Raw genomic sequence first — 23,524 nt, 5'->3', positions numbered from 1 at the left:
TATTTTTGAACTTTCGAAAATGCTGACTGCTCTTTTCAAAGTGCCTTCTGTAAAACCAGGGATGTTAAACTAAAGAATATTCCCCCCTTTCCCCCACTTTTTTTATTCTGAAATCCCAGAAATGGAAACAGGTCCACAGTAAGATCATTAGCACATCATCCTCAGCAAGCTCTCTTTTGTACTGGTCAAGCATCGTACGCAGTAAGTCATGGTTACAGTATCCTAACAACCCAAGCTCTGTGCATAAGATTACAAATCATATCCGTGAGGACCACCAGAGGACACAATTATCTAGCCCTGAGATGTCGTGCTCAACTAGCTGAAGCTGGACCCCAGATCTTCTCAGTCACACATGCAACCATCAGGCACAACTTCTTAGAGACCTGTTCTGAAGCCATCTACATCTTCCCTTCTGCATCAAGGGAGTAAGGAGAGCTCTTTGTTTACTGGATACTTTACAAAAGAAGAATTTTTAATCCAGTGGAAAATGTGACTTTTAAAGTTTGAAGTGAGAACACCTAACTCCAGAGTCCTGGGCTCCACTGTGCAAGCTGATGGGCCCATCTCAGGCTGAAGACAGATCTGTTCTCTGCCCTCAGCCATCCAGATTGAAGATCCCATCCTATCAACAACCTAAATGCCCATTAAAGGGGGATGATTAAATAAAAGATGGAATACTTATACAAAAGAATACAGCACAGCAACTGAGAGGAATATGCTAGAATTACATGTATCTTCATAGATGAATCTTGAAAACATGGTATGTTGAGGTAAAGTAAATTCTAATATATTAGATACCATTTTTGTACCTAAGGAAGAACTATATTTGGTCTAAGGTTGCACATACACCTATACTGAAATACAAAACATGTACATGGATTTGAATGACACCAAATTCATTGTAGTGTTTTCCCCTCCCATGGAGAGAAAGGGAGAGAAGCGGGACTGAGCAGAGGTATGAGCAGGATCACTACATTATCAGTAAGGTTTTATTTTTTTCAAAATTTTGAAACACATGTTGCATGATAACCTTTGCTCTCTGTGGTAGGTATTGGGATGGGTGTTTTATTGGACTCTGCACTTTTCTGTACTATTCTTTTTTCTCAGTATTAAAGAAAGAGTTCTTGTTATCTGAGTTATTTTTTAGATGAACTTCCCCTACCACATCAGACTGTACATTCTTTGAGGGGTGAGGTCACACAGGGACTACAGGGCCCGTTGGACGATAGGAATGATTTCTGGAGGATGGAAAGATATATAGTGCCCTTAATCCTTTTCTTACAACTGCCTTCTTTGGCTTTCTCAAGCTCCAAGTACTTGCCTGGCCTTGGGAATGTCCCACTCTTTCCTGCATGTGTTTAAAAAGCACGTGATAGTGAGAAAATGTTGTCAGGGGCCTTGGCTTGTGCCAGGTTCCAGCCTCTCACACTAGGTGAGCACCACCGGACTCCAAAAATGGAAAAAGTTTCATTAAACACCAGTCAGTGGATGATGGCTTACCACACCTGATGCATTACCTCTCTGGGGCTGAAATACCATGTACAAAACTGCCACATTCAAAAGCATGACTCCTGGAAATAGCACAACAGCGTTTCATAGCAGTAGGATTTTCTTTTCTTTTTTTAGCACTGGAATTCGGGGTGGTCACTGGAAAGGAGATTTGAATGTTTTGCCAATTATCCTTCTCAAATTCCTTTTCTTACATATGTTATATTTCAATTACTCTAAAATTAAGTTATGTTTCCATAAAAATCATGCATTTCTGAATATTCCAGCTGCAGGGCACTTCTTATAATGAAAAGTAGGAATTCATTAGCCCAGCTCTTGTCTTCGGCTGGCAGGAATCGTGCCTCTGTGAGAGGCTCCCATGTTTCCTACTGATTTATCTCCACTCCTGATATGTGGACAATTATTCAGAACACTGAAAGTAGCAATGTAGACACAAAATCATTAAAGAGAGGAAGGGGAAAGGGAAATTTCAAAGGACCATGATTTCTTAATTCAAGAGTTTTTCAGGGTTATGTCAATTTTATGCACATGTTACATACATGCACACACACGTATACTCACACTCACTCACACTCACACACACACACGCCCCAGCCCAGAGATCATCCCTGAACTACAGCAGTTTCGAAGTCCTGAAACCTTCTGGGAGACACTTCCGAGGCATGTGTTACTCTGCTAATAATAAACCAAACTAGTCTGCTGAGTAGAATTCCTGATGACCAAAAACAACTTCATTGATCACTCTGTCATTAAATAATTACCAGGTGCTAGGCACTGTGCTAAGCAGCACTTTTCATGCATCACCTCACTTAATCCTCACAACACCTAGGACATTGGTTCTTGATGCACGATTCCCAGACCAGCAACATCAGCATCTCCCTGAAACTTGTTAGAATTACAAGTTCTTAGGGTCCACCCCAGACCTTTGAGTATGGGGCCCAGCAATCTGTGATTTCATAAGCTTTCCCCGTGATTCTCCTGCATGCTGAAGTTTGAGAACCATGGCCTAGAAAATTAGAGGCTGTTATCATTGCTTTGCAACAAAAAACTGAGGGCTAGAAAAGTAAAATGATTGTCTAAGTCATACAGAAAGTGGTTGAAGCAAGATGTAAATCCTGATGAGTGTAACCCCAGAGCCCAGTCCCTTAACCATGGTGCTACACTGCTCATTATACAAAAGAGAAGCATGGATTAAATCAGCAAACACCAGCAAAAACATGCAAAATGGGTGTATGAGTGTGACTGTAGTAAATCTCAACAGCTGAGCCATAACACTGGACCACAAAGAACTATGACACCTCTCAGAAATGTAAAATTTAACTTAAATGTCCATTAAGATGGGAATCATTATATAAATTATGATACATCCATGTTAAAAAATATAATGCAGCTTCACAAGTGGTGTTTGCCAAGATTTCTAGTGACCTACAGAAATATTTAGTACATGAGAAGGAAAGGAATTCAGAAACACAATCAGAGACTAGGAGCACTGGTATGGCCAGTTCTCCCCAATGTTAACATGTTGGTGAGGATGTGGGAAGTGAAGTGATTCCACAAAGTGCTGGTGTGAACATAAATTGGTTTGGTTACCCAGTAGGACAATCTGGCAACAGATGCTTAAATTTTTAAATGCATATGCTCGATGACCCCAAAATGCTACTTCTCAGAATCAACCCTAGGGAAATACTTGCAAGAGTGCATAAAGAGACATGTAGGATGATTAGACTACATTTTAGTTTCTAATGGAAAAGACCTAAAACAACCTAAATTTCTATCACTATGAAGTTGGATAAATAAATTATGGTATGTTCCTACTGAAGAATGCAATGTGTAAGTTACAAAGAATGTAGATATTCATATATATATGTTTGCATATGCATATGCATATATCTATACATACACACAACTACATATATTTATACTTGTGTATGTATTCATACATATGTACACATATCTACACACATTAATACACATGTATATACACACACATATCTACATATATACACATGCATATATCTATAGATAGAGAATTGATGGATAGAAAGATGATAGATCTCAAGTGTACATTTCCAAGGTATATTGTTGAATGAAAGAAAAGTAAATTGCAGGAAACAAAGCATGAAGTTACTTAAAAACAAAAGGAGAGAAGAGAGGAAGCAGGGACAGAAGTGCAGAATCAAACAAAAAAACCCCATAAACACATACACAGCATTCTCAACTTTTAGTGCACATTTTCAGCAATGAGTGTGTATTGCCCTTAGTATTTAAACAAACAAACAGCAACAACAACATCACTCTGATCCCAAGCAAATACAGACAAGCAAAGAGCCTCCTCTTACTGGTGCAGAGTGTGCACTGGGGTCTCTGGCTTCTCTGTCTGCCCGTAGCAGCTGGCCTTGGCCTCCGGGATGTAGGAGAATCTCTCCAACATAGAAGATGCGGCAGTGGTTAGGATGCCCAGGCCGTCCCTCACTCTTGCTTCCAGGCTGTAGTCCCAGTCATCATAGGAGACTGAAATCAGTCCTGATGGAAACTCTTTGGGAATGAGCTCTGTGTTCCCAGAGACCAAGCTGGGGACAATCCAGAAGAAATCATACCCGGTGAGGCCAAGAGAGCGGGCCTCGCTCAGGATGAGGACAGCCTCATCTTTGGAACAGTAGAGCAAGATGACAGAAGAGTGGATCTTCTTCAACTGGACTTGAGTCTTTGCATCCTCAAAGGAAGTGTCCAGGGTGATCACGTTTTGCATGTCCCAGCCCACAAAACTGTTGTCCACTGTGGTCTTAATGAAACTGATGAAGTCCCTGTAGCCAGGGAAGATGGTGGTCACCAGGGAGAAGACATGCCAGTCATAGTCCTGCATGATCTTCAGCATGACCATGGCTTGTTGCTGGATGGACGCTCCAAATTGGAAGAAGGTAGACGTCGGATCCTGCCAACAGGTTAAAAGAAAGGAAAACAGGATGAGGCAGAAGGCAGTTTATATAGCACCATCTGTCTTTATAGGCTCAAAGAAGCTCCTTCCTAGAAGTAAAGGAAAACAAGTCACCTACCTATTCATTCTCAACATTCCTGAGCACCTACTATATGCCCTATCCTGGAACAGATACTGGAAATACAAAGGTGAGAGGGGCCCTGAACTTACAGCTCACACCCTGGTATAGTGAAGACCATCTGTTATTTTTGCCATCCCATCATGTATTCTCCTCATTTTCCTCTAGCTCATCCCATTCACCCTGCCCTTTTGACTCCATATGTTCCCGACAGAATGAACTCTCTCTGGCCCCCAGGCTCATAACTGGAAAATGAGGCCAACAGTGACAAAACAAGATCAGTAAATAGAGACAGATACCTGATGATACACTTGGACCACCTGGAGTCTGCTGTGCCTGAAGTCATTTACTCTGGACCTGTTGGTTTATAAGCCAACAAGTTCCCACGTTCACTTGAGCCAATGTGAGTAGAATTTCTGTCACTTGTATTCTAGATTCCTGTGTAGTATAGAGTACAATAAATGCTGAGTGAACATCTATCTGCTGAATCAACAAATATTTGGTGAGCACCTAAAAATGTAGCATCATTTAAAAGCTTGGAGAAATAATAATATATAAGACAGACACAGGCATTGCCTATGCCTTGTCTGTGGAAAGGCAACTTCTGTAATCTGGGAGCTGAGAGAGAAATAAAAGGATGTTGAAGGGGAATCCAGGTATAGAAGAAGAGGAAGGAGTGAACATTGGAGTCAGAGGAGCCTGGAGAATAGATGTTGACTACTCCAGGAATTGGAGATAAACCCATTATGGTTTGTGAAATAGAGGGGGTGAGATGATGTTGAACAGCTTGGCAATAACCCCATCATATATAACCTCAGGGGTTATGTTCGGGGGTTTAGACCTTATTCTGAGCATTAGGGGGAACTGCTGAATGCTCTCACACTGGAAAGGTAACTTGGGTGGGGTTGAAGGGCTTCTAATAGCTCACATCTCACCAAGTCTATGATCTGATCATGAGAACAAATTTCCATTCAGGAAAGGCAGGTGGTACAATTTACAAATTACCTTCACACCCCTTGACCTGTCAAATCTCTACGATGGTCCTGTGAGGTTGCTATATTGTTAAGAGGGGGGAAAGGGGCTCAAAATGGTCACAACTAGTGAGTATCCAAACTCAGACTGGGAATACACACCCACCACCCTTTCCAACACAGACCACAACCATCTTGGGATCACTGAAGATCTGCCTATGGCAGATGCTTACCCTATGCTTACAGCAAAACAGAAGGTATGGCTCTGTGTTATAACAAAACAGGGTTTCACAAATGCTAGATATATTTCTTTCTGGAAACTGAAAGAATTCTCAAAGGGTCCTTATCGTATTGCAGCCACGCTTTCATTTTGTATGCTGTATTTACCATGTGCACTTAACACAAACTTAGTAGTACAGCTATGGGGATTCCGTTGTGTGTGTGTGTGAAGAGTTCTTTCAGAACAATACATTGTAGCAGTGCACCTCAATTCTTTGAAAAAGTCTGCATAGTATTTCCTGTAGGCTCTCACTGAACGGAAAGCTTTATCTGAATGGCCCAAAAGCTATAGTTCTTCAAAACACTCCCCTTTTCAAAAATGCACGGGTTAGGGTGCAGTGCAGCTTGAAGACAAAAAGAAAAAACAGGAATAAATGCCTTCTGGGCCCCTTCCAACATTACAGTTCTATGAATTTTACCTAATTAAATCAATTAGAGTGGAAAACAGATTTAAAGACTTTGGATAATTATCTTTTTCCCTACAGTAGCTTTTGGAGAAATCCAATATTCTTGGATTGATTAATCATTTTAAATCATCCTCAACAAGACTGTGAACTGCTCAAGGGCAGAGATTTTGCTGTCCTCATCTCTCTGTCCCCAGAACCTGGCAGAAGGTTTGGCACATGACACATCACTTAATGGAGGGTGAGGAAATGCATGAGTGAATGAATGTGTGAATGAAGCCTAAGAAGAATGTCCTTGGTTTAAACAGAAACTGAAAGGGAAGAATTCAGTATCTGAGGTTGCATATTTATTTATTCATTTATTTATTTATTTGTTTAGTCCATGCAGACTCCAACAGCTTGGGGGCTCCTCTCCACATCGGCTGTCCTCCAGACCACAGGGACACACCAGAAACCTAAGTTGATCCTTAGCCTATTTCAGAAACTAGCATCGCCAGATCAATTGGCATGCTAGTTTTATAGCACCCCCCCCACGCCCCGCAACGAAAACCAGCCCACTCAGCCTGAGCCCAAGGAGGCTGCATGCAGAAAAGGAACTGTCTTTTCTCGCAGTGACGAATAATGCTTTGGGGAGAAACTATCACTCATGCCCTTCATGGACCTCACACAGCTACCTTACACCATTTTCACTTCCACCAACATCTGAAACAAACTTCAAAAACCGCTGTGGAACAAAGGCACTGTAAGCCCCTCGAAGGGATGGAAGCAAGAGTTATTTGCAAAACAGAATTGCACAGCGAGGCACTGAAGAGGCTCACGTTTAGCTGTGGGTTTTTCTAAGGTAGTTTTATGGACTGGCAGGAGGTGATGGGGGAATTTGGCCACATTCCCAGAGCCTGGCAGCTGATATGCCAAATGGTTCTTTCTTTCAGGGCCCTGAACATTCTTCCTGCTTCCTGCCTGGATAGCAGAAGCCGTCCCTCCTGCACTTAACCTCCTCCTGCCGCCACTCAGCCTGTCCTTTTTGGATTCCATAGATCAGTCTCTGACCACCTCTGGCACCAGCCTCTCCAGCAGCGTGAAGCAGCGAGAGAGGAACAGATTTCAGACACCCACTTTGGTTCTGAAGCAAAAGCAGTTCTCTCCCCATGCTCACTGCTCTGCAGAACATAGAACAAACTGTTTTAAACACAGAGCGAGGGAGGCAGGGAAGTGTGGGATTCTGGGTGTCTGCTCTCAACTCTGTTTCAGTCCCACATGACAGAAGTATCGCTCCAATGTTCCAGAATGTTCCAGAGCTTGACTGAGTCCTCAGGGTGAGACCTGACTCCATGGGAATCAAAGCCTGATGTTTAATGCTGTCTGATATCAACTTTCATTTCATTTATTCATTCACAAAGGCTATAAAGGACACCAACACCCATTATCTCTTTGATTCTAACTCGCCAAGAGATGAGGTATTGCAAGTGGTTATAACACTCATGGCTGGCATTTCTCATAAAAACAGAGGAAGAGAGGTTAAGTGATTTCTCTAAAATCCATGTGGCCCCTTGCTAACAATAGCTCAGTTATTGCAAAATGTCATCTAATGTTTCCTTACACACAACAATGGCTCTCTTGTTCCTGGCTGCACAAGAAAACATTTTGGAAAGTTATTTAAAAATACCAATGCTTGTACCCATGCCAGTTCAACTGAAACTGAATTTCTGTGACCCGAGTATATGGACTCTATCTAACACTGACTTATGTTTTTCTCTACCACATCTCAAAGGCAGGATGTTTTTCAAGTTAGTATCATCAAAGCCTAACAATGTCTGACACACAGTAGGGACCCAATAAATATTTGGAGAGGAATAAATGAGCAGGAAGCTCATCCACAGGAAGCATGAGAGAACTGGGCATTGTTATCAACCCTGCCTTCATTTCCATACTTATTTTCCTTCTGCCTACAAGAGTAGGTACCAACAAAAAGGATAATGATGAGCCCTGGTTTGGTGGCTAGGTTGGTTGGAGCATTTTCCCATACACCAAAAGGTTTTGAATTCTATTCTCCTTCAGGGCACATACCTATGTTGTGAGTTCGACCCCCCGTTGGGATGTGTATGGGGAGGCTGCACATCTAACTTGCCCAAACTCACATCACTAGTACACAGCAGGGCCAGGATTCCAGACCAGATCATCTGAATCTAGTATCTGGATGCTTAGCTGCTGGGAAAGTGATTTCAGGTATGAAGAACAGGAAATAGAATGTGCGTGCGCATGTGTTGAATAACCACTACTCAATCTTTCTCTTTTTTTAAACATTCTTTAAATCCTCACCCAAGGATATATTTATTGATTCCAGAAACACAGGAAAGGGGGAAGAGAGAGAGAGAGAGAGAGAGAGAGAGAGAGAGAGAGAGAGAGAGAGAGAGAAACATCAATGTGAGAGAGAAGCATCAATTGGCTGCCTCCCATACTCACCCCAACCAGGGATCAAACCTACAACCTAGGTAGGTGCCCTGACTGGGGATCAACCCTGCATCCTTTTGGCGTGTGGGAGATGCAACCAACTGAACCACCTGGCCAGGGCCCACTCAGTCCTTCTTTAGGCACCCAACCAGAAAAGAAAATCCCACAGAAATGAGAATCAGTGTCAAAGATCTTGCATCAACTGGCAGTCAGTGTATGTAGGAGACTGGGGCTGAAAGGGGAAATCACTCTCAGGTGCCATTTCCCTAAAGCACATCAGGTCCACCATTCACAAACACAATATTTCATCCCACACAACTTCCACTCTCTGGACCATTTTACAGCTTATTTTCTGTACTTCATTTTCTCCCTATCAGTGAGGAAGAAAGCTCTCTTCCTATACTTACCACCGCAGTTAACCGCCACTGAAGCTCAGAAGCATCTATTATTTCTTCATCACCCACAGATTTATTTCTTTTTCCTTTCCCTATTTTACCTGTTCATATTCAACCGACAGCAGTTCTCTCACACTATAAAGTGTCTAACCCAGCCTCTCTCCTTCCTCTCTCACCCACCTTCCACATTGCTAATGGAACTCCTCTTAATGTTCAAATTGGAGGATTGTATTCTGCTGCTTAATTTTTTTCAGGAGCTCCTATAAACTTCAGGATAAAGCAGAAATGCATGTCAAACCCATCACAGTGTAGATTCAAGTGTTTGGGGCTCAGCCTCTATCTCAATACCTGAGAGATGTCGGGTACTCCATAAACATGTAACAATTGAACTACTAAATGATCTAATAAAACTAAATTATTGAGTTTGGAAGGAGAAAACCAAAGGAAGCCTTATTATTTTCCCTTGTCTATCATTGCCCTAAAACACACCAGCTCCGTCACCCACAAACACAGAATTCCACTCCAAGCAATCGTCCCTCCTTGGACCATTTTATGATTTATAGTTATTGGCCTAGTTTGCTTTTCTCAGGAGCAAACCCATCAGCATTCTTCTAAAGTAGCCTAACACCACTTTGCTCTGCTCTCTCTCCTCCTCACTCTTCAAATGAGAAGTTTAATCTTAATTTTCTGGTGACTGCTGGACTCCCAGCTAAGGGAGCTATCCAAGATGGCTGGAGTGCTCTGATTCAGAGACCAGGAGAGGAATGCCAGTTTTAACTCAGAGCCTGTGCTCTAGTCTCTCGGAACAGAGTGGAGGAGATGGGTATTAAGTGGTACACTTTCTAAAAAGAGCTCTACAATTTGGGAATCAAGGCATGAAGCCATGTAGAGCTACAAAGTCTTCAACCACATTTGAGCCTGGGCTTCCAACACAGCACCTACTGGCCACATGTGACTATTTAAAGATAAAGTAATAACTGGAAGTAAATATTTGGTTTCTCAATCACACTAGCTACATTTCAAGAACTTAATGGTCTTTAAACTTTAAAGCTGATGCTCTCCTACCCCTGCCAACCTCATCCCTAAAGATGCCAATTCAGTTAGTCTGGGACAGGGTCCAGGATTTTTTTTATACCCTGGGTGAATGTAATGTGAAGCCAGGGTTGAAAACACTAATCTAAACCTTCACCATCCAACCCTGTAGCTGTGCATGAGCTCACTTGGGAAATTCTTTATGCTTACAGATTTCCAGGCTACACTTCATCCCCACTGAAACACAGCCTTTGTAAGAAGCCTTAGAATATGTATTTTCCCCAGAATATGCTGGTGGACAGCAAGACCTAGTATAGCTAAGTCCAATTTCTCTATTTTCATGGTGAGGAAACTGAGGCCACAGAACCTTGAATGACTTGATCCAAATCAGTGGTACCATGTGAACAGACACAGGGCCTCTTGCCTCCTAATGTGGTGCTTTCTTTGCTGTGTCATGATGCCATCAGGTATGAAATATTTTCTATAAGGAGTGTGGGGTTTGTAGGAGGGACACGGTCTTTGCTGACAGCCTACCTAGGATCTCCTTCATACTACAAGTGAGTTATTTAACTTATGTCTCTATTACCCCATCTGAAAAATTGGAATAATAGTAATAGCCACCAACTTAGAAGGTCACTGTACATAGTTTCAGAGATAATGAACATGATGTACTTGGCATATAGGAGGCACTTGGTCAGCTTCAGTTGATGTTAATAGTGTTGGTAATCATAGCCTTGACCTTGTCAAGCCCCAAGTCCCACATCCATCATGGACTTCTTAGTGTCTTGCTTCCTACTTATTCCTCCCCTTCTGAATTTCCAACACCTTTGTCTTTACCTTCCATCTCTCAGCCCGGACTTGTGTATGGTTGACTAGCTGCTGAGAGGCACGTATCTTGCCTGCCCTCAGGCTAGAGTCCGGAGGGCAGAGCATCACACCCTTCTAAGTCCCCCTCCAAACTTTGCATGGTGCTGGGCTACTCCCTTGGGAACGAAAGTAGGACTAGCATTCTAAGTCTGTAAATCTGCCAGTGGGCAGAAAGGGAGACTAGTGCTTTATGTATTTGAATGAACCTGCCAAATGTACTGCTCTAGAAAGAAACATTCATCTATTTATTGCCTTTCATTCATTCTGTAATTTAACAAACTCGGACACACACCAGGCGTTGTTTGGGGGAAGTGAATCTAGGGAAGAAGGTACCAAAGTGAAGGTCCCTGCTTTTAATGTTTGTGTTCTTCTCTTTTTTCCTAGATGTTTCCTGCATGGCTTGTCTCCTCAGGCATCATCCACAGGACTCCGAGAAGCTGTAGGAATATGCAGACACAGACTGATGGCCTGGCTTTCTTTCCAACATCATAGAAAGGGATTGTATGTCATGGGGTAGAGCCCTATGCTCCTCTATGGCACCTGCATTGAGCCCTGAGAAGAATGACCTGACCTCCCGAGGGTGTCCACACTGAATGAAGTTTCCATTCTTGTGAGAGGAGACAGACAAGGAAAAAGGAAATCACTACATAAAATAGTTTCCAGGAAAGCAGATGATGTAATAGGTGAGGAGTGGGGTGGAATATAGAGGAGCTCCACTTTAGATCAGTTGGTTGGCTACATTGGTGCTACTCAAAAGAATGCCAAGGAAAAGTCAGCCAAGAAAAGCTGAGGGGTGGAGTATGGATAAGGAGAACCATCCATGCAGAAGGAACAGCATGTGTAAAGGTAGGAAATGGTCTAGCAAGTTCAGGGAACAGAAGAGAGGTCAGAACAGCTGACATTTCAAGGAGAGCAGTAAGAGATGAGTTAGGAAAAAAAAAAAAAAGCCCTGGCTGGTGTAGCTCAGTGGATTGAGCATGGGCTGCTAACCAAAGTGTCGCAGGTTTGATTCCCAGTCAGGGTACATGCCTGGGTTGAAGGCCATGACCCCCAGCAACCACACATTGATGTTTCTCTCTCTTTCTATCTCCCTTCCTTCCCTCTCTTTAAAAAAAAGAGAGAGATGAGTTAGGACAGTAAATGGAGGCCGTATCACGCAGTGAGTGTCCTGTAGATCATGGAAAGGGGTCTGGATGTAATTCCTAGGTCAATTTTATTCCAAATAAGTCCTCTGTTAAATGCAGCATTAGTTTCTCCCAGTAAGGGAGCAAGGAGGGGACCTGGAACTTTGGGTATGTTGGGGTTTCATGTGAGCCAGCCCCAGTCTTCCCTTTGGAATTCTGATCTGTGCTCAGAGGGCATCCTACATTGAAGATACTATAAAGCACAGGTGGCGAACACAAGGCTTGTGGGCTGAATCTGGCCCTCCACCTTGTTTTATCCGGCCTGGCACCTTGTTTCTATCTGGTGGCAGCACTGAGCTCCTTGCCCCTAGTTAAGGAGTAGTTACATTTACACAGTCCTAAAATTACATTCAGCCCTTTGAAGGCAACCGTGAAGCTGATGTGGCCCCTGGTGAAAATGAGTTTGACACCCCTTCTATAAAGCATGTAACTGTTGTCTATATCACTTAGTCAGTTGGTATCCTAACCTTGAATAGTAAGGTTGGAAATTCCATATCTACCTGGGTACTCCAGACCTTGTCTTAGTTCATCATCCAGAGCCAAGTTCTCCTTCTATAATGCTGGAGGAGATAATGCACAAATGTATGGAGAGATGTATTCCTTGACTCCAGTTGCAACTAGTTTAGGGCAGCCCAATATCCTCTGCATTATTCAAAACCACATGATGATTGATGCTCTTGGCCCCAGCCTGGCTTTCTGGATCATTAGCAGAGCTGGCCAAGAAGTAACACCTGCTGAGATTCAGGCCCTTATTTTTATGCAACGACGTAGCAAAGGTGGAAGCTGGCTTCACCCAAGTGCTCTGTCAACCTGCAGGTGAGTGCATCTGACTCAAGGCTTCCAGACAAGGGCTGTTAGCAATTACAGACTGACTGAGGCTACCCAGGAGCTTCGTTTTGTTGTTGTTATGTTTTATTTTGTTTTTTGCCAGTCCCGACTCTAACTAAGATACTGGCCTCGGTCTGTGCACCTGAATAATTTTTTTCAGATCCCTTTTCTTAGAGAAGCAAAACCTCCCTTGGTCACATCATAGATATTTGTTATCCTGACCACTGATCATCCTTTCTTCCTTTACTGACAACAGTGAATTTCCACTGGGAGTCATCCTTTCCCCTCTCTCAGTCAAGCCAATTAGCTCATCCACTCCCCACAATGTCAGCAATTAGTTCTAGGGTAGGAATATGTCCTAACCTGCTCTATACAGACCGACTTTCAGGATTTGTGGAGAAAGCAACCAGGAAAAGACAATTTCTCTTACTGTTAGACTTGAATCTGAAAGGATGTTCAGCCATAATTTCTGGCAGCCATCCTGCTACCCCATATACCATCCTGAGAAGGAAGTCAAAGGTGAAGCTGAAAGATGGAGAGTCACCAAGTTCTGACATCTCTGTTGAGGACCTTGTTCAAGCCATACCTGAAGCCAAGTACCCATGGTATCATCACATGTCCCAAATAATTATCTCTTTTTATTTAAGCCAACTTGAATTAGCTTTTCTGACACTGGCAACCTATGATTCCTGGTGCCACTTTGGCTAGGAAAAAAAAAAGAAAGAGAAATAATGTGATTCATTCCTCATTCATCTTCCAAACTTAGATCAGAAGAATTTAAACCACAGAGTGGTACATTTCCCTTCACCATCCTTCCCTTTTCTTATCCATGCTCTCCCTCACCCCTGGGGTGGGGGGGTTCCCTCTCTCCATATCTCCCCCTTCCCTGTATGAGCTTCTTTACCCCTTTTTTATTGTTGATTTTTCTTTAACATGACACTGTGATTGATTTCCTCATGACCCAGATGAAAGACATGACCAGTTGCCACCAATAATAATCACTTGTGATTAAGCTGTTCCAGAGAGGCGAAAAAACAAACAGGTCCTGTTCATTAAGTCCTCATCTCTGGCTGTCACACACAGAAGGGCTGCTGCTGAATTGAAGGAAGCAACTTTATTTTTGGAAAAAAAGAAAGTCTCTGGCATTCCCACACACTTGCTAGGGACAGGCCCTGGTGGTAAACATTATAGAAATGTTATAGAAGTGTCCTCTTCAAAACGCTCCACTGTTCTCTAAGCAATGTCTACAAACAGCTCTGAGAGCTGAGCCTATGGAGGAAATTGCTGCTCCCTTTGGGGGTCTGTATGTCCATGTTATTAAAGTCCCAGCCATTGGTGCCAAATAGACAGAGGGCTCAAGACTTGGCTCTTTCTCTTACTAATGTCAGGACCTTGGGCAAAATCCTTAATATCTTTGAGAAGCCATTTTCTCATTTCTCAACTGGAGGGAACATTAGTCCTTACCTGGAGGAAGTGGTTGTGATGGTGATCGTGCATGGATTGCTCCCAGCACATACCCAGAGCTTGATTAACAGGAGCCATGATGGCTGTGGCTGTTGTCACCATGAAAGAGTTAACCACAATGACAACAGTGAAACCCAAAACACTACAGTCCAGCACGACATCAGTGCAAACACAAATAGTCTCCCTATGGCTCTTTCCACATGTTTCTTACATGTCCTGATGACAGCCCGACACCACGGCTCCCAAGGAGCTCTCATTGTGTGCCAGACACAAGCTGAGAGCAGGCTGATAATTCTGCCCAGTGTTAAAACTGAAAGTCCCGCATCCCTGGAACTTCTCTGGTTCAGACCAAACCAGAACCACTCCTCAGTCTTGCAAAGAGTTTCAAATATATTCAGTCCTTACACTGACTTTCAGAGAAACATTTCTGTTCCCATTTTACAGTTGAGGAAGCTGAGGCTTATAGGGACATGCTTTATTACTTCAGTAAGCATGGGAAACACTGGGAGACCTTGTCCCACTACAGACACCATTAAGTGGATGCAGGGTAGAACACTGCCAACAAGCTCCCAGGTGGCATCCATGTTCTGGTCCAGGGGCCAAGCTTTGAGGTACAACATTGGAGAAGCTCAGCAGCATGTCCAAGGCCATGTGCAGTATTTAGCAAAGCAGAGGTTCAGACCTAGGGGTCTGACCCCACAGCAGCCTTCAGCCATGATGCCAGGGGGCCTCTTTCTCCCAGAGAAGAGTGGGGAGTGACACAAGACAACGTCTGTTGCCTGACATCCTCACCTCTGCATGTTTCCATCGGACCTCCCGGCTGTGACAGTTGCATGTCACAACCTGTCAGTCCTGTCGTCTTATCTGACAAAGTGCTTTCAGGAGAGACGATGAGTCAGAATGCACTGCACTGGGGAGAAGGGAAGAAAGAGGGGCCACCCTGGGTTGAGCCACCCTACTCCAGGGAGAAAGCTGGAGTCACCCAGGAACCCAGCAAATCTGGGGAGATAGCCCATCATTCAGAAGGTGCCTACACCCATCTGCTTGGTGAGAAATGATTCCATCAGGCACACAGCCACCCGCTTTCCTGCATGTGGGCCCTGCTGCTTTCAAACTTGAGGGAGTTGCTGAGTCTCTTAGAGCCTTCATGTTTTCATCTTTGAAATGTACCTAGTGGGACTCTGGTTACCTGGGGGGGTGCCAGACATCAGTGACACAGGGATGCACAAAGCTCCATGAACTGCAAAGTTGGGTGGGGGGCAATGTGCCAGCTCTCTGGATACAAATGAGCACTGCTGCCCCCTCTCTCCCCTCCTCCCCATCCACCCCCAAGGTGCTTCCAGAACATGTCCAGTCTATAGAGGATCTCACCACGAGGCATTTTAAGTGCCTATTTAAATATCTGTCTCTATATGACTGGATTAATGCTAGTTCATCTCTGCAGCAACCAGTCTACCTCCTGGTACATGATGGGGCCCAGAACACATTAGTTGAAGGTATAAGTAAGCAAAGGAATGAAAGAATGAAAAAAATGAAAAGAAAGAAAGAAAGAAAGAAAGAAAGAAAGAAGGAAGGAAGGAAGGAAGGAAGGAAGGAAGGAAGGAAGGAAGGAAGGAAGGAAGGAAGGAAGGAAGAAAGAAAGAGAAAGAAAGAAAGGAAGGAAGAAAGGAAGGAAGGAAAGAGGGAGGGAGGAAAAGAGGGAGGGAGTGAAGAAAGAAGGAAGAAAGAGAGAGATGGGTTGTAAGTATGACAAGGTAAAAGAATGAACAGTGTGTCAGGGGCACATCCATGAAATTGGGAAGGTGGGGTATAAGTGAGAGTTGCGTGCATGGGGGTATGAGGTAAAGGGAGCTGGGAGGCACATCTGAGTGTCTGATGCACAGGAATCCTTTGCTACCCAAACTTTCACAATTCAAAGGCTGGAAACAAATACACAATTTTAGGGCTATTAGGCTGGCATTCCTTGCTGTCTGAACTCTTGCTATTTGCTCTCCAGACCTTAGGAACCAAACAGATTTAGTAAAAAATGGTATCCCTCTCTATCCAAATCCAGGAATGGAACAGGTTCTACCTAGAACCTGTGTCCATGCTGCTGTCAGCACTGACTCAGAGCTTCCATGAGCACAGGACACAGTTTCCCTTCCCCAACTCTACCTCACTCCTCAGCCCCCCTCTTCTGCCTTCCCCTCACAATTACATATTCTCAGCACAGAAGCCAGACACAAAAGACTACATACTGTATGACTTCATTTACATGGCACATCCATAACAGGCAAACCCATAGAGACAGAAAGCAGATCAGTGGTTGCCAGGAGTTGGAAATGAGAGAGGAATGGGGAGTGACAGCTGATGGATATGGGGTTTCCATTTGGGGCTCTGGAAATAGCGGTTGCATAACATTCTGAATGTACTTAATGCCACTGAATTGTACACTTTAATATGGTTATAATGGTAAACCTTAACTATTTTATCATAATAGACAATAAATAAAGCAAGCAGGACTTACAGCTGAGGTGGGTGCTTCATCTAGGTTTCTCCAGTTTGTAGCCCCCTTGGTGCAATGGGGACCCCTGGGGAACTCTGGGACCTCATGCTCACTTGAGACACGGACCCAGCTGGAAGGAATAATCCCTGGGGGCCTGTAGGAGCACACTGCCAACCATGTCTTCATGCTCCTCCTGGGTATCTGAAGTCCCCAAGCAGCCTTGCAGTCATCAGTCACCCTCTGACCTTACAGAACCTACAGACTAAGTGGCTGTGACAACAGTCTCCTCTAGCCTGAGCTCCTGAGTGAGTGTGGCACTTCCTGTTTTCTCACACTCTCAAACAGAATGGTACCATTGCTTTGCCAGAGCACAGACCCAGCAGAATCCTGGAATGAGAGCTGGTTCAGTGGAAGACGCACAGATTTCAGGGATGAGACATATCTGCATTCAAACCTCCGTTCCACCTTGTACTAGCTTCATGGCCTTGAGAAACTGACTCAACATCCTTAAGCCTCCGTTTCCTCTGCTGTGAGATAAGAAAAGCAATTGCCACCCACCTCATGGATCAGATGAGCTCACATACACAATCTTGTCAGCACCATGCCTGACCTACAGTGGCTACTACTTACTAATTATTACACACCAGTCACTTAGTCCACATTATGTCATTTGCTCATTAATACAACCCCATAGAGAAGGCAGTGTTAATGTCAAAGTGAATTCATTTGAATTTTGTTGGATTCCAGAGTCCCAGCTTGCTGCCACTGGGCAATGTGCACCCTCCTCTTCTTAAGTCTTAACCTGTTTACTCCCTTTCCTTGACCCAGCACCGGCTCCTGTTGCATACATTCTAAGGCTGTCTAAAGCTCCCTGCTTCCTCAGCACTGCGCTGGTCATTGCTGGCTTCCCCCTCTAGAAATAATGCCTCTGAAGCAGAAGAATGAACCTCAAACTAATGCCAAGAGATTTAGCAAGGTAATCCGCTCCATTTTACTTGGAGATAATATTCCTCTTGCTAATCACTTCCCTATGAAGCTAACAGATTCCAGAGCTTCCTATAATGTGCATAGACTGAGCTTCAGATTTATTCATTTTTCATATTCTCAGGGACTAGCAGACCAAATATGGAATATGGCTGGCCCTTTGAACAAGGCCACACTAAATGCTCATGTGTGCATTTGTGTGTGAGTGTACTCCCACATGTTCTCTCCAGCAAGTGTTAAGCCAAGATCCACTTGAAACTCAAAAAAAGAGGATGAATTAATTGGGACTGGAGTCCACCATCACAATTGAACTCTGAGCACAAATTAGGAGTGTAAACAAGGGGTGGTGGGTAGGGAGAGATTTTAACAGAAAAATCGATGGTTTGTTTTCCTGAAAAGTGACACAAAAGGGAAAATTGAATGTCAGCCTCTGAAAGAGGTTCCAAATTACTATTTAAAGATGAAAATTGTGGTTGACTATGGTCCTGCTCAGCTCTGGGGCCTCCCAATTGTAGCCACACTCACTGCCGGCTTCAGGCAGGGGCCAAGTCAGCTGACTGCTCTCCAAGCTCAGGCAGGTTTATCTTCTCTAGTGAAGATGAACACAAAAGGGCCTGATGAACATGACATACTGACCTCCCAGCCCCCAACGAGAGCCCTCATCCTTAGATAGTTCATATTTGTTTCAACCCTTGTGGAAGCCATGGGAAATTAGTAGATGGCTCTTTTTCTTCCCATTTATACAATAAAAACCTGAGGCTGGAGGATGGAGGAGGGTGAGGGGGGAAGCAGGCCCAAGGGTAGGTCCATGCCTTCTGGTTCATTATTTAGAGAACCATTAAATCTGGTTCCAAAGCACTTAACACTTTTATGTTCCAAATAATTCATATGATTTACTTATTATGTTTATTGTTTCTTGTCTGACTGTCATTGATAGAATATAAGGGATATTTTGTTTAAACAAACAAAATATATATTAACTGATATATTCCAAGTATTTGTAACAGAGCCTGCTGTGTAATGGAGCGAGCTTAATTCATATATTTGTGAAACTGAATTGAAGATATTTAACTTCTTGTTTGAAGGGGAAAGTCAGGCAAAGAGAAAGTAGGGAAGGAGGGAAAAAGGAAGACAAAGAGAGAGGGAGGGAAGAAAGGAGGAGAAAAGAAGGAAGGAAGGGAGAAATGAAAGAAGAAAACAAGGGAGGAAGGAGAGACAGAAAAGGAGTGAAAAAAGAAGTAAGGAGCTGAGGTTTTCTACAGTAGATGAAAAGGATCTATTGAAGAATTTTAAGCAGAGATGTGACATGATCAGATTTTTCTCTTCTGAAAAAAATCACTATGGCTAGAGTATAAACACCTGGAGAAGGGAAGGACTAGAGGCAGGAAGAGCAGATCAAGAGGCCACAGAAGCAATCCCAGAAAAGAGGGAAAGACCTGAACCTGTACAGTGCATATGGAAACAAAGAATATGAGAAATATTCATATATGCCTCGGAGATCAATTCTATTGGCTCTGGTAGCCAAATGATGGGACTGGAGGGGATTTTGAGGTGTGGAGAGGGGAGGGACTTGAGAAGGATGGCCAGTTGAATGTGGTATCACTTACACAGGTGGAGAAGATGAGGAACCTTGCTTTCTCCCTACACTTGTATCCCTGGTACCTCCCACTATACCTGACATACAGAGGTGGCTCAGTAAGTGTTTGTTAAACAAATGCGTGATCAAGGGGACAAGCACCTACTGGAAGTAGAAGGGAATAAAGCTTTGGATGAGCTGCTCCTGAGACTTCCAGGTAGGGGAGCCCAGCAGGTAGCAGGATATGCAGATATGAAGGTCTGGAGATTAGGAAAGAGAATGGGGCTTAAGTGTGACAATTAGGAGCTGTCTACCTGTAGGGGGTTGTTGACAGCTGTAGATATCTCCTAACGTATGCACAGTGAGAAGAGCCTGGAGAACTTTAGGAAAACATTAAATTATGGTGTAGCACAAGGGAAAATACATGAATAGGAGACAGAGAAGGCATGCAGGAGAAGTACAAGAAGAAAGCAGGGGAGCATGAAGTCTTAGAAGCTAAAGGGAATGGAGAGCTTGAAGATGGAGGAGGGTGGGAGGTGTCCAAAGTGCCCAGCAGGACAAAGACTGAAAGAAATTGATGCACAGGGCAGTGATAGGGTCACTGAAGCTTTGGCATAAGTGGATGACACAAAAGCCAGACCTCAGTAATCCAGAGGAGTGAAGGAGACCCAAGAAGTGAAGCAGACCCAACACTTGGAAGAAGACCCAACACTTCTAACCAAACTGTGCTTCCTCTCAAACGTCAAAGTATTTTGAGGCAGAGAGAAGAATCCCTCTGCTGGTGAGATCACACTGAGGCCAGCTGGTTCCTCCCCCTGCCATCTCTTTTCCCATTCACCAGATATTCTGCATTTTCCTCCTGTGCTGGACAAAGAAACATGTGCAAGAAAACACAGGAAGTCCTAAAACAAGTCCCTACATGCTAAAGGAACACAAAGGGAATGTTTTTCTTCTTAATTCCATAATATTTATTTGGAATATACCTTCCATGTTGAAAAATGGGGTCCCTTAGTTCTTCACTCTGGACATCCCTTTCTCTTTACAGAGAAAATATAAAACCTAATTATGTTCTGCTCCTGGAAACATAAATGAAGCAAAGGTTGAACGTAGTCAGCTGACTGAGACAGCCTCACAGACACCCTCTGGGGCAGAGATGCTGCTCTGTAGCTCACATACCCTGCATCATCTTTCTGTTGCCATCTCAGTGAGCATTGCCAACATCCTCTCATTTGAACAGGACAAAGAGAACAGAACACCTAAGAGCCACTCAACACTCAGCTCATTAACAGCCTCCTCAGGTGCCTCTTTTTCTGAAGCTCACATGACATGGTGATTGAACAATTCTGGCATAGAAGCCCAACACATCTTCTTAATCCCTTGCCAACAAAACTTTCAGGCCACAAATTAGGAAAGCAGAAGCTCTGCAGTTATAAAAAAAAAAAGAAAGTCAGAATTTAATAGGCCTTTTCCCTCTGAATGACTCTTTCTGCCCAACACTCAAATTCTCTCCACACTCAGATAAAATGCATCAATGGAGTCAGCCAGGCTGTGGGACTAGCCTGGATTCATTATTAGTCAAGGTCCTCCTTTCTCCAGGCCATACTTTGTTCATAATGTCAATGAGTGTTGAGTTATAGCAAGTGGTGAGAGATTTGCCCTGTGATGGATTTTATGCAAATAGTAACTGTAACCATGTGCTGCCCTCACCTGGGATCATGATGTACTTATTCTGCAGGCTGTCTGGCTGGGATTGGAGATGAGTTTGATGTCATCCCTGTAGGCACTCCACAATCCTCACAACCAATTATCTGAGTCAGGAGAGGGTCTCAATCTCTTGACACCTGAATTCCTCTCCACTCTGGTGCTGACCACTCAGTGTCTAATGGCTCTCAGGACAAATAGCATAAACCACAGTGTGGCCTATGGATGCAAGCAGGGTCAGGGCCCTGCTACCTCTGTAGGCTCATCTGAAACTACATGCTGCCTTGCTTTCTTCCTGTCCACTGCAGTACCTCTCAGCCCACTGTGCCCACCACAGAGCCTTTGCTTGTGCTATCCCGTCTCGCTTTTTCTCAGCCTCTTACTCATCCTTTATTTCATTGCCAAATCATTATTTTTAAAGGCTACTTTCACTGACCTCTTTGATTAGGCAAATTTCCTCTCTTTTATGTTTTCCTTGTATTTATATAGCACTTAATGTGGTTGTTAATAAACTTTTATTTACAGCAATTCCCCCTTATCCACAGGGAATATGTCCCAAGACTCCAGTAGGTGCTTGAAACCTCAGACAGTACCAAACCCTGTATATTCTATGCTTTTTCCTCTACACACATAACTATGATAATGTTTAATTTATAAATTAGACACAATAATAAATTAACAACACTAAACTAAAACAACTATAACAATATACTGTAATAAAAGTTAAGTGATGGCAGTCTGTTTCAAAATCTTACTGTGCTGAACCCTTCTTGTGCTGGTGTGAGATGATACAAGGCCTGAGTGATGGGATAAAGTATGGCACACAGAGTGGTGTGCAATGTAAAATCATGACTTCTTGTTTCTGAAATTTTCCATTTAATGTGTTCAGACCATGGTTGACCATGGGTAACTGAAACTACAGAGGGTGAAACTGCAGATGTGGGGGTAATACTGCATAGGCTCTCTTGAGTGTCTGTCCCTCACTGAATCATATACTCCATAAAGTCAGGAACTATGTGTGATGTTTAATTTTGTTTGTTCTCCATGAGTTTACTAATAACTATATCCCATGCACAGAGAAGGGCCTGATTCAGTTTATGGCTTTGTTTTGGTTTACTGGCTGGTTTTGGATGAGACTAGCAATCTTGCCCAAGTGTGTCAGCATGCATTAGGTCCTGGAGACACCCACACCAAGGAGGACATTTAATTCGGATTCTCTCTCCACTTCCAACTTCAGCAAGCAGGAAACATAGAAGGTTACATGACCTTTGATCAGAAATGCCCAGCTGCCTGTGTCATGCTGATAAATCTTGGCCAGGTGTTGGGTGTGAGTCCCTCCCATTATTGCCATGTCACTCCCTAAAGTTGCTTGTGTCATCCCAGAAAGGTTTTCTTGTTCAAGTGGGTGATCACGATGCAAAATGTTTTTTTGCTGCGATACTATTCCTGTCTGCTATGAGGTGAAAACTGAGGTGTGTGCCAGGCAAGTTCAATGTAACAGGCAGACTTCGTTCCAAGGTAGCTCACACCGAGGGGAGGAATTTGAAAGCACCCATCATCCTGTGGGCTTTGTTGACTGTCTTTCATTTTTGTTTTTGTTGTATTTTGCTCACTTTAATTTCTAAATTTTAAAACTTCTGCTTTTACCAATAAGCAACATCATACCCATATTTAAAGTAGAGAGTATAAAATCTGATCCTCAAGGGTTCTGTATGAGTCTGTTTTACGAGGTGTATGTCTTGGGAAAGGCATTTAATTTCACTGATCCACAGAACCTCAGTCTGTCCATGGAATGACAAGCTGTACCAGCTTTGCCAACCCCTAGAACTGTACAAAGGATCAAATGTCAAGTATCCCTCAATTGTGTTTTCCTTTAGTTAATTCATTCCTTTATCCTATTATTTATTCTTCTCTGTACCAAGGCTGGGGATTTAGTGGTGAACAAAAACAGCTATGGAACCTGCGCCCACAGAGCTTATGGTCTAGATGGGGCAGGCAAGCATTAATCAAACAGTGATGCAAATGTAAAATTGCTATTGACATTTGCACTTTAAAGGGAAAGTATATGGTGCCTTAAGAACACACAGTGAAGAAAATTGAATAATGTAGATGGTTAGAAATTCTCCCGAGGAAGGGATACTGGGATAGAAGTGACTTTGGCAGACAGGAGAGGAAAGAATGCCACTTGTGAAGAGGGAACTTCACGTGCAAAGGCAAGAGTGAGGGTCTGAAAGGAAGCCATGTGGGGCGAGGGTGGGAGAGACCTGTTTTCTGCTTATAAAACATATTTTTATCTTTTAAACATAAAGAACAGGCTATTACCGTTTTCTCATCTCACAGT

At 43.4% G+C, this 23,524-nt stretch overlaps 1 protein-coding gene, 1 long non-coding RNA gene and 1 other non-coding gene across 3 annotated transcripts in view; 1 reads left to right on the top strand and 2 right to left on the bottom strand.

Moving 5' to 3' along the window:
* The window catches only part of LOC118499577, a 28,335-nt gene extending 20,085 nt beyond the window's left edge, over positions 1-8,250 (top strand). The window contains exons 2-4 of the long non-coding RNA XR_004902073.1: positions 4,731-4,965; positions 6,829-7,057; positions 7,149-8,250. This is a non-coding gene — a long non-coding RNA (uncharacterized LOC118499577). The remainder of the gene's footprint in view (positions 1-4,730; positions 4,966-6,828; positions 7,058-7,148) is intronic.
* Positions 1-23,524, bottom strand: part of GRIN2A (glutamate ionotropic receptor NMDA type subunit 2A) — a 385,717-nt gene that overhangs the window by 156,729 nt on the left and 205,464 nt on the right. Inside the window, exon 4 of the mRNA XM_028520832.2 lies at positions 3,849-4,441. Within this exon, the coding sequence (XP_028376633.1) occupies positions 3,849-4,441 (593 nt within the window). The remainder of the gene's footprint in view (positions 1-3,848; positions 4,442-23,524) is intronic.
* Positions 11,344-11,554, bottom strand: LOC114514143. Its single transcript, XR_003685920.1, has one exon. It is a non-coding gene; the product is annotated as a small nucleolar RNA SNORA73 family (small nucleolar RNA).

The sequence above is a fragment of the Phyllostomus discolor genome, chromosome 3 (genome assembly GCF_004126475.2).
Source record: "Phyllostomus discolor isolate MPI-MPIP mPhyDis1 chromosome 3, mPhyDis1.pri.v3, whole genome shotgun sequence".
NCBI lineage: Eukaryota > Metazoa > Chordata > Mammalia > Chiroptera > Phyllostomidae > Phyllostomus > Phyllostomus discolor.
Note: the sequence above shows the minus strand (reverse complement) of the source record. Positions and strands in the feature narration are given on the sequence as shown.